This window comes from Myripristis murdjan, chromosome 13 (genome assembly GCF_902150065.1).
Source record: "Myripristis murdjan chromosome 13, fMyrMur1.1, whole genome shotgun sequence".
Lineage (NCBI taxonomy): Eukaryota > Metazoa > Chordata > Actinopteri > Holocentriformes > Holocentridae > Myripristis > Myripristis murdjan.
The window spans coordinates 15,798,932-15,811,304 of NC_043992.1; the positions used below are offsets into that span (position 1 = coordinate 15,798,932).

At 41.5% G+C, this 12,373-nt stretch overlaps 1 protein-coding gene across 1 annotated transcript in view; it reads right to left on the reverse strand.

Moving 5' to 3' along the window:
* lsamp (limbic system associated membrane protein) overlaps window positions 1-12,373 on the reverse strand; it is a 202,866-nt gene that overhangs the window by 62,878 nt on the left and 127,615 nt on the right. Inside the window, exons 2-3 of the mRNA XM_030066605.1 lie at window positions 8,627-8,771; window positions 5,404-5,491 (exon numbers count right to left, since the gene is read on the reverse strand). Of these exons, the coding sequence (XP_029922465.1) occupies window positions 5,404-5,491; window positions 8,627-8,771 (233 nt within the window). The remainder of the gene's footprint in view (window positions 1-5,403; window positions 5,492-8,626; window positions 8,772-12,373) is intronic.

Genomic DNA, 12,373 nt, shown 5'->3' on the forward strand with positions numbered 1-12,373 from the left:
AAAAAAATGTATCAGAAACTTTCCTCTATTCTGTTATTGCCTCCATTCTTCACGACTGGACGAAGACAGAAACTGTGCAAATACCAGAGGAAGAAAAAGAAATTACATGGCAAACAAATTATGTCCGCACTTACAGAGAGTTCGATTCACACCGGATTGATTTTTTACCGGGGGACTTCTGTCTTCACCAGTTGGTGTTTTGCTATGGAATTTTTACTTCACAAACTCCAGACGTAGCAGATTGGCATGAAAATCTGCCAAAGCACTGATGATCTCTGCAATTATTACAAATCACTGGATATCCCCATATTAGTCCTGTGCGAATAGAGCTCAGGAGACGTCTCTTTAGCTCGCTCCCTGTTTGAAGACTTTTTTCTCCCTGTCAGTAAGTTCCCTGAATAGATGCAAAGGAATAAGCTCTTAAACTAGTGAATATTTTTGAAAGATTTATTCTTTTACAGTGGAGAAATGTATTCCTGCCATCTGTCCCTTAGGAGTTGAACAGTAACATTAATGACAGCCAAACAGAGTTTATAGGGGCTACAGATAGGATTTAATGCCATGGATATCAGCATGAAAGCACGGACTTTTCCCCTCTCTGGAATAGCTGTCAGCTGTAACGTCTACAGAGTATGCTTTTTGCAAGCTGATCAGATGGCGGAATATTTAACTTGAACTTTATGCAGCTTCCTAAAATCCCATCAATACAACAGTTAGAATTTTAAGCGGTGACATCAAGTTCAAGTTATGAATTCTGCCTGATATTGATGTCACCCCACTGAAATTCAAAGAGTGTTGACTGTATATTATTTCATAATACCTCTACCTAGGGTATGAGAAAAGTGAGAGTGATATAAGTGAATAGATTTAGTGAATAAAAAGAGGTTTACCAACAGAATTGCTTTCCCCCCACTGACAATGTACCAAACTGTGACCACAAACCAAAGTATATACTGAACCGTGACTTTCTGTGATCTGCTCACTCAGACAGCCACACTCACACACAGACTCATGCAGGTATGCACACACACACACACACACACACACACACACACACACACACACACACACACACCCGCACACAAACAGATAGGGCCCGCCTGGCTAATGGACTTGGCAAACATCAAAGTTAAAACTTCAGTCAAATCACACCGTCAATTCATCACAAAAGGGGCCTCGGCTAGCCCATCGGCAAAACTTAAATGGCAGTGTTTCATAAAAATCAAAAGGGAATGGGGTGGAAAGCGAGCTGCTATTAGGATTCCTGTCGTGTGCAGTGACCCTGGTGCCTGGTAGCACTCGTCGGAGCCCTGCAAGTCCACCGCTTTATCATCCACTGCAAATTTGCTTTGTCTGATCATTTGTTTTCCAATTACGTCCCTGTCCCTGCTAGCAGAAAATTGTCAGCTTTGGTTATGTGAACCCGCTCTTGGGTCTGTAACCAGGGGCCATGTTTGATGTTTGGAACATTGCCATACCCATTAAAAGATGAAGGCAGGGTGAGTTATTATCCTACAGACTTGATTGGGTTTTGTGGTGGGGGTGAGGTGGTGGTCTTAACTTGTTTTTATGCAATGACAAAACAGAGCCACACACAAAGCCATGTTCTTATTCTTCCCGTGGTGATAGCCGTCAAGGAGCTAAAGCTCCACACCGAGCAGGGACAGATAAAACTAGACAGGAGCAGCATGCAGAAGTTGATAGATGAGCGGTAGATTAGTTAATGAAGCAGGATTTTTTAAAATTTATTCCACTTATTTAATCAGCATTTTGCAAATAGTAGACTTCCCAGACATTATCTGCTTTCAATATTGGCCCACAGTTTAAAAGTAAATAAAATGTTCACGGTATTTGTTCACAGTAAAATGTAATTGCCAGAAACCTACGCTTTCAGCACTGCACTGCAATTAAGATGAAAGATGCTGAGCTGAACCTCAAGAAGAAGATTACACCCACATAACAGGGAAGTACAACAGATGAGCACAACAATGGCAACGAAATTGAATGGGACTCTTAGAGGCATGGCAGAGGACAAAATAGCAAGGAAGAAAAGCAACGGAATCAATGTTTTGCTATAACTGTCGCATTAGCCATGATAAACGAGGCCGCCGACAGAAACTCCAGAAGTCTAGCGGGACATTCCGATGATCAAGCGTTGAATAATCGGACACAATGGATTCTGGGAAGGAGAGGCAATTTGTTGCCATGGATTCGAGAACGGGGGCATCAATTCACATATTGACCTTTTAAAATGCTATTAATGGATGATATCTTTAGTTCATAGCCGTATGAAAAGTTCTCTAGCAGGCAATTGTGTGGTGAAATGATATTGTGGCGCATTTCTTCCACCGACAGCCTTAGCATCTATCAGAGGTCGAGTTTCACACCAGTCACCAATCCGTGGATTTAGAGTAGAGAGGGCACTTACAGAAACGTATACTGATTGATGAAACAATTTACTATGCTGAATTGTATTGAGTTGCAATATCAGATTTCTGTCACTATACATACTGCATGGTGTGCTTCAGCATGCCGCCTCAGGATAATGGACAAATTACTATAGTAGAAGTATTACCAACTGAGAAGCCACATACACACACCCACACATACACACACACCCACCCACACACACACACACACACACACACACACACACACACGTGTATGCACAAATAAACAAACAAACTCTAAGAGATTCCATTTATGAGCACTCAGATGTTGCACTGTGTCTGTCAGGCAGCTTGTTTTTGACAGGTTAAGAGCAATTTCTGTCAACCAGCTGTGGCACTGGAAAACAAGGCTACAGAGACTTGGCATTTCGATGGATAATGAATTCTCAGTTTTGGCCTTGATGCACAGCTCACTGTTTTTATTGCTCCTTTTCTTTCATGGTCCCTAGAGGTTGTTAGCGATTCAAAAACATTTCAGAGGTTTAAAGAACAGTTAAAAAGGCCAAGGATTTTGACAGCGGGAAAAAAAAGGCAAATTGAAGTTTGCTGTTACACAGATGTGTGAGAACGGTAAAATACAAAATATGTTTAAGTTTTCATAGCGAGGCTGTTGCGGGGTGGGTGCTGCAGGTTGAGGGGAACTCCAGCAAACTTGGTTTTGAAAGTTAGGGATTCTGCTGCAATTAATCATGATCCATCACAGTGACAGATGGGTTTACAGAAAGATTTGTCGAAGTCTATTTTTACCCGTCACTGTATTTGCTTTTATCGTTACTCACATTTCGCAGACAATGTGAGTTCCATGAGAAAAGCATGGCCCAAACAATAAATAATACAAGTTGAAAGCTCATGGATCAGAATTTGAGGGTATGGAACTTGAAACAAGGTGTACTCAATTTATCAAAAGGGCAGGAAACTAGAAATGAGTAATTTTCCAGTAAAATGTTTTTGTTCATTAAATGTTTCATAGGATGTGTTATGGAACTGTGGAATCAAGAATCCTGAGTCGTCTCTATGCAGAGAGAAGCAGATTTTGCTAATGATTAAAAGCTACTTTCACATGTAAGAGCAGAGCGATCCAATCAGAGCACGACTTCATTTCTATTCCCCCCACCCCTGTTTGACTGATTCTTCAACTGGATCTGTTTTCCTCTGCCAGGCTCAGTGAACGGTGAGTAGCAGCGACTGTTTATTAGCATGGCACACTCTTTCTGTGCTGTTCCTGGACATAAATTCATCATTTTATTTTACCATTTGGGAGCCATAGAACGTTTGCTGATCTATAGGGTCACATCAGAGGAGAAAAGTGCTTCAGAGTCATATAGCAGCTTCAGCTAGCAATGCTGTGGACTTTCTCACATCAGCTCTACGACTACGAGTCTCCAAAGTGGTGGTTTTAGCCCTACACCAATGTTAGTTATGAAGACATGTTGTGGCACTAGTAGCTGTAGCTCTTTCAGTGCCAGCAAATGGGAGGCTCCAGACAACACTGTTACCTTACAAGGGGAACTGAAGCCCACCCGGCCTGCTGGAATGTTTTACTGCAGAAAATACTGTCCCTAAAACTCCATTTTTTCATTTTATTTTTATACAGTCATTGCATTTTAGTAACTCTCAAATCTCGGTGGATGATGAAGGTAGTGCTCAAGAATAATTCCAAATAAGCAGCAGTAATAGCAGCAGTTGTAATAGCCTTGTAGAGGTAGAAGCAGTAGTATTAATCACACTATTAGCAAGCCTAGTAGCAGTAGCAGTAGCAACTTTAGTAAATCCTCATGACAGCGCTGCACAGCAGAGCATGGTTATAACTACAGCAGACTGTGTACTCGTGCACAGCACTGGTGCACAGATGGGACAGTGAACTCCACCTGTGCAGCCCACCACCGTCAGACAAATGGACCAGATCACTATTTTCAGACATTTGATTCTATTGTAATGCAGGTGGTTCATGTTACCATGTTTGCAGCAACAGCTTATTCTTCATCCATCAGCATGATGACATGTGGAACTTTCAGTCAAAGCGTTCAAAAGTCAGTAATTGATAGAAAACACAACAGTCAACAAAATCCCTGTTGCAGGTGTTTTTAAGTGGTCACGTCTTTTGTCTCATGAAATCACCTCTCTTACCTATCAGTCAACACCTAGAATAATGAAATGAAATATAGTTAATTTAAATATTAACTATAGATATGCTACCATGACTGTGCACGCTTTTTTCCCTCAAAGCTCTCAGGTAATCTGATTTTATAATGTCACAGGTTTGATTCCTTTTTCATCTCACAAACTGTAACTCAAAAAGAACTTTTACAAGGAAAATCACAAGGACTTTTTTTTTTTTTTTGCAGAAACACAACCTTTTTTCGCCCTCAAGGCCTTGGGTCCAATCCTGCAGCAACTTCTCTGTCTCTGTCTCTCTCTCTCTCTGTCTCTCTCTATCTATCTCATCCCCTTCTACGGTATCTCTCTTGCTCTCAACTTTCCTGCTGTCTCCATTCAAGAGAAATGACTTACAATTCTTTGAAATGGAAAACTGGTGCTGAAGGCTTTTCAAGTGCACTTAAGATTCATTTGAACTTGGTTGTGAAAATCTATCGCTGTTGGTGGAGGGGGGGGGTCATGACATATTGACAATACATATTAATATATTTTCCTTGCAGACACCTAGAGGGATACATTTTCACATTTTATAATGCACAGCGGTGGCACTGATGTCTGCTGTTTGTATACTGTTGGAAATAAGAACTTTATTATAAAGTCAGACTATAGTGACGTTTGAAATATAATTCAAGTAATATTGTGTATAATATGGAATACTTGAGTGTAGCTGAGTGGGTGCATTCTCTTTCAGTTTATTCACTGAGTTCTTAACTTCATACTTTTCCTTTTCAGATGGGTTACCAGTGTGCTGTGTGTGTATACAAGCCACAGTGACGTTGAGGTAGGAAGGGCTTACCTTGTACAATGAGGTAGACCTGCGAGGTCTTGGGCTGCTGCTTGGTTTGTATGGAGCAGGTGTAGGACCCCTCGTCATAAACGTCCACCTAGAGAGAACAGAATAGACTAAAAAACACTGCTCGCATCTCCATTCTCTTTCATTATCATATTCATCCCAGCAGTTACTAAACCTAATGATTAATTTTTTACAAAGCCTTAAACCACCGCAACAACAAAGACAGCAGCAGAAGCAGCAGTAAGGAGGACAACAACAACAACAAGAACAACAGGAGAGCACACACACTGCCTACATGATATGGTATTATCTTATCTTTCCACGTACATACTTCTAATTTAAGATTTTAAATTGCTGAAGACTGGAGGTGTGTGTTTTGTTGCATAAAAGTGTGTAATCAGAATAAATGACAAAAAGAAATTTGACAAAAAAAATGACAAAAAAATGATAAAAAAAAAAAAAAAATACATTTATTGTAGCCCAATATTTTTTTACATAGCTAATGTGAGGTGTTGAATGTATTATTAGATTCACACCATTTCTTTCACATTAAATTAAATTTCATTGGGAATTTGCTGTTCTACTCTGTTAGAGGTGGTCACATGAGGCATTTAAATCTGAATGGGCTGCTGTTTCAATTATTACTGCTAAGCTACATTCTATTTTCATGTAAAAATAAATCTGTCTTGTCAGCTTAAATCATAAATAAGGGCTGCAAAAGTGAAGAGTGTCCCATCTCCACTAATTGGGATACAGTAGATTTTCCCTCTTCACTCTAATGAAATTTTACTGTTGGGTATGGTTACTGCCAGGAAGCACTTAAACAAACTTTAAACAGTAAATTAACATTAAATCACATAAAATGGAGACACGTGTTGTACTTTTTACCACGCCACAATCAGTGGCGTGGTACATGCATAAAATATACGTCGTTTACATGCATGAAATATTCAGTTTTTTGCCCTTATTTTGAAAAAGACAGTAATTCCTCCTAAGCTGTTAATGGAAATAAACATTCCTTTAATATTCCTGTTTACATGCAGCCGTGTTCGACCATGTAAAACACAGCCTCCCACTTTCATTTGTTCAACCACCTTATTGAAAAGGTCAGTGTGATATTTGCACATGCCCAAAAGCCTGTTGATAGCCAAGTCTTTTATAATATTTAAAGGTAAGTGTGTTTTACCTTCCGACCAGAAATGTAGGGTCTTCTTTTGTGAATGCATTTCTAACCTAGCCTTGCAATCAGTTGGCTAGACGGTTTGTTTGCAATGCACAGAGCTGACCATTAACAGCTGCAAACTGCAGTAAAAACCCTAATTGAGATGCATAGTCTGGATGTGCTGAATACATGACCAAAGAATGCGCCTAACGCGTGATTGGCAAATGCTACATTCGGAAAAAGGCCGTGTGAGGAATTATAAAATAGAATATGCTGTTTACACAACCTGTATCAAATTCAGAGTTGTCTTATATTTGGAGTAATAGTGGGAGATTAGTTTGCGTGCACTGTAAATGTATTGAGTGATGATAAAACAAGTGAATTTTGCCTTTGACCAAAAAGCAAAACACCTGCTTTGACATCACTGACTGGATTACATGCAGAAATGTAACATGATTCAACCCACAGAGAGCAGTGCAACTCCTTTTTTCTGCATTATATACGTTTTAGTGTTGACTGGCTCTTGCAGGTGCTTTCAGTTATGCTGGCTGTTGGAAGTAGACCTGTAGTCTTAACTGTTCTGGTATGAGCATATCGCGCTTGACTGACATTCCACTGGCTCCCCTATAATTGTTTTGTTGCACTTGTTAGGGCGGGGCAACCTACCCTGTCTTTATAATCGGATACAGAGTTGGTCGGTCAAAGCTGACATCAAAGATGGAGGATAAAAAGAAAGACCGTGGAATTATGGTGCCTTCCAGACAACTCGGTGTGGATATTTTTCCGACATCTTACTAGAAAAAGTACAATGGAACACAGCTCATTGTCGGAGTTATTACTAATAAACTTGCAGCAAATCCATATATCCCTGCTGACGATCAGAGTTACACAATGATGGCAGCACTCATAGAAGTGCACACAGTAAATAGCAAACAATAAACTAAAAGGCTGCATCAAATAACGGTGCTGTAAAATAAAACGTAAACTGATGACCTCAAATGTTGTTTTTCCTCCTCTGTTTCATTTATGCGTGCAAGGAGGTTCTAGTGTTCACATTGTCCACTTGCCACATAAAGATCAAGTGTTTTTCCCGGCCAGCCATGTTTTTTGGTTTAAATTTGGTGTTGCACCTATGGAATTCCTGAATGTCAGAAATCAGATTTTTCAACTGAGAAATTCAGATCTCCCACTTTGAATGGAGCTCAGCGTTAACTGTGAGAAGCTGGCAACATGACGTCACTGTCCCGTATCCCGATCCCATGTGATACATGTGCCCGTTCCTCCAAACTGACATTTGACGGAGTTAACTTCATCTCAACTGTGAGTGTCTTTGGAGAGACTTGAAAGCTTGTGTGTAAAAAGGAGGAAATCCCTTGTAGTTTACCATTTTGACAGTGAAATTTTTAAAATAATAAAGTCGTTTTTTGATACTTTCAGCTTTTGGCAGATAGGATTTGTATTGTGCTTAGCTGTTGCCAATTGCTGTTGTACTGTAGTAAGTTTCTCTCATTTTCCCCTTGATAGCAACTATCTGCTTCATCTACTCTGTGTTTCTCCACTTTGGATGAATTAAGTTGCTGACAATTACTATGATGTAATTTTGTCAGGAGGTAGGCACAATCCACAAAAAAACAGCCAGTCAAAAGTTCAAAAGTCTTTGCCGTTGTTCACCATCCTTGGCCGATACCACCACAGACCAAGCGTATAGCTCTTCCCAACATCAAGAAGTCAAATTAGCTAACATCACCCAAGACGCTTGTGGGTGCCTACGATCTACGAAACAGGAAAAAGTCAACATTCTGTCCAGTGAATCTGGATTTATCGTTAAAGGCTGAATCTGTGGTGACCTTTTTTTCCACAACCTCCACACCTAATCATTAATAAAAAGTGCACACTTTTGTAACAATGATTTCTGGGTAATTAAGTCCTTCCAAGTTTACACACTTATCTCCCATTTCAGTGCCCGGTGCAGCCTCAGTGTGACCCACATCCAGTCAGTGATGGACGAAATATGTCAGAGTGTAGTACAATAGTCCAACTTTTACCCTCTAAGGTCAATGTTACCTTCTGTATGCGCAGGCTGTACTCCAGCTGTCCTTTAGTGACCAAGTCTACTCTGGGGTCCAGGGACCACTTGTCCTGGCCAGCAAAGATGATGTTGGATCGATTGAGCCAGGCCACCTTGGACACTTTGTCATCCACATAACACCTGGGGGCACAATGACAGCAATCGAGGTGAGGAGAAGAAAACAGACATGTAAGGTGGAAGCTTGATTTCTCATTATGAGAGGCAGAGCGAATAGGCAAGAAAAGAGAGGCAATCTAACTTGAATCACTTCACGACACGTAATCTTATTAGGAAAAAAGAAATGTGGAATTTTGTAGATCGGAAACAGACAAATAAAAGCAATTATGCAATCATACAGAGTGGGCGGGCTGCATGAAACCCAGAGGCGTTTAAGTCTAGGGCTTAAAAACACAATCATTTCCCTGAAACAATGGGGCAAGGTGGGTACATTACCATTCCAAACAGTGTTATGTATGATACTCCTTGACCAGCGAGGATAATCCAGAGATTAGTTAATCTAATCAAACAACTCAACACTCCACTTATCCTTAGATATCTGGGGATAAGCGAAAACTTAAGCTCTTCCCTCCATCTCCGTGCAGTTCTTTCTCTTTCCCATGCTTGCTCCATCGCTCTCACACTCTGTTCCTCCCACTCATTCTCTCACTCATTGTTTCCTTTTACCCCCTCTCGTTTTCTCTCTATCCCCTCCTTCTCTTTCGCTGAATGCACCTCCCTTCTCCTCTCTGATAAATACATCTCCTTTAACAGTGAGCTTATTCCTCTGGATGAGAAAGGACAGCGGTATCCTCTTGTTTACTTCTTGTTGCACGCTGTCAGAGCATTACGCCAAGTAAGCTCGAGCTAAGACATCTCGCACGGGAGGGAAGGGAGGAGAGCGTCTACCTAATGAATAAATGTAAATGTGAGAAGACGTCGGAATCAATGAGAATGGATATCAGGCGTAATGCAAGCCGACAGCAGATGCGCCTCACATACAAATTCCATCGACTCCCGGGGCCTTGGCTGTGCACAGTGCTTTGGAGTGTGTTGGGATACAAGAGAGTAGATTAGCGAGGTGCTGGAGTGAGGCTGTCTTTGGCAGGTGACCCCGGGTGATCTGCAAAAGTGGCGGTGCAGTCACCCCGGCCTGTAACGCAGTGGGAGCGGGATGTCAGATTTGTTGAGGGCTTGTACTCACAGCTTGAATCCCTGTTGATGCTGTTTCCCTTGTGTGGATTCCTGATAACATTTTTATTGACTGTTCCCTTCCCCCTTTTAAAATCTACTGCCATCCATCGCTCAACCTGAAGCGTGCGCTTGTTACTCATTTTTGTCTAAAATCTTTGTGGTGCTCTACATTTAGCCAGACTACCCCAGAAAAAAACAACAAAGTCAAATTTATTTCTATGAGAGCTAAATTAACATTCTGAACATGAACAGCTCCTCTCCATTAAAGGTCTGGCTTGCATGACTCTAATCGGTGATGGCAGCAAGATGAAACATCAAGAGATGTGATTTGGAAACTGATTCATAAAATTTATGTAATTCATATTCATATCATTTAGACTGTTATATGAATGATAGGCATATATTGACCACTGGCTAATTTTAAAGTGATGTTTAAGTGATACGTCCCTTTGGCAGAACATTTTCAACATGCACACTTCTCCAGAAGTCAATCTCAATAAGCTGCTGTGGAATGTGCTGTTCATCCCTAGCAGTTAGGATGTGTGCAAAGAGGAAAAAATGTGACTTAAAAAGCATTAGTTATGATACAAAATGCAGTGACATTACTTGAATTGTCTTGGTTGTAGAGTTGGCTTAATGATTAGGTTTTCTAATAGAAAGTAATAGCACACTCTATGGGTACCAATTTGGCAACTGACCATCCAAAAAATGTTCTTTTTAATTAAAATATGCCACATTACAAATATTAGTTTAAATTGATGCACAGAAACAAGGTGAACACCTTTCTGGTATTTGAACTGAAGCAATAAGCTGTATTGACTGATTTAATTAAGCACTTAGTCTAAGTGAATAAAACACAAGGACTGTGAATAGCACTCCACACTCCACTGTGAGTGTTGAAAATAGATAAATAGAGGTGAATGGAACTATTAATGATCCAAATGCACCTAATTGTATTATCTCACTTCAGTTAGCAGCCACCATATGCTGCTCCATATGGATAAAAAAAGAAACACATGGTACATGCCATCAAATTGAGACTTCAAGTAGAGCTTTACTATAACCTTCTCACCTTTCCTTACCTCATCGCCTTCACATCTCTCATCTTTCCACACCTTTCTGCCTTGCCACACTTCCACTTCCCATCCTTTCGCTGTCCCCTCGATCTCACCCAGAATGCCTTTCTTCCTACAGTCCCTATGCTTTTGCTCTCTCACCTCTCCATCAGCCCTCTGGAGTAGAGGTGAACAGCATGGAGCAGAAATCAAAGACACTATTCATCGATCTGCACTGCAGATCCAGTTCCTCGGCTACCTCCTGCCCTCTGCTATCCCGGTCTTCCCTCAAGCTGCTCCAGTCTCTCGAGGGCCCTGGCAACCTGTGGTGGTCGGTGCAGAGCATGCTGGGTAGTAGCTATTTCCTGTTCTCACTAATGAGCTACTGCCCTGGAAGCAGAGGACCTCCTATCATCTGTCAGAGCAGCTGTCTGCCTGTAGCTCCAGCTCCTTTCTACAAGACTAGCTGTCAAGGTGTGTCCAGGCAGCACTGGGTTTGGACTGTTGCACAGTGTTGCAGCCCTGCTAGATCAGAATGAGAAATGAGAAGAGAACTGGCGGGCTTGGTTGATCTGAGGTGTGTTCAACAAGTCATTTATTGGGAACTTGGCTTGATTGGAAGAACAAGCACTGCTTGAACAATTTTCAATGAAAACTCCCATCCCATTAACTGTCTGCAGCTGCAACAGTGATGCAGTATTTTAACAGTGTTTAATTTAGCCAAAGTGACATTATTTATTTGAATATTTGGCAAACATCAGCCCTTTGTAATCAAAGCAGCATCTCCATGTTCGCAATCCTCGGCAGAATCCTCTCCAAGTCCATAATCCTCTGCAGGATACACATTCTCTGCTTACATAAAAATGCTTGTAAATGCTAGCAAATATTTGCTTACACTTGTAAACAAAATGCCTTGTTAAATGCACTATTTTGACTGGGATTTACAAAGAGGTGCTGTTTTTTATCAGTCTCCTTAGAGACTGCGACTGGGTTGACGCTTCATCTGGCTGTGATGGATGCCTATGTTGCTGTCCTCTGCTGTTTTACCCAGAGCTTTGTTGATGGATGCTCTGCTGTGCTATACTATCCTCTTCCCTGCCCCGCTGTGCTGTGCCAACATGGACTGGCCAATAGGCTATGGCTGACAGGGGACTGTGTGGGCTGACAGATGCCTGGGCCAGAGATGCTGAGCTGGGCTTGGGTTGACAGGAGGGCTGGGCAGGATGGATCCCTGCTCCAGGGCTAGCCGTGGGGGAGGACCAGAGACCAGGCTGGAGCAAGAGAGTGAAACTGTAATGAGAGGAACGATGTGCCAAGACTGACAGAGCAGCCACACCGCCCACCACCCCCATCTCTTCGTCACTACCCACTTCTCCTCATCTCACCTCTTCTTTTCTCTCCTTTTTTGCCTCTCTGACACCTCTCACCTCTCAACAAAACCCATTCCAGTCCTCTTCCTCTTTCCACTACCTCTGTCTTATTCTGCCTGCCACCTTT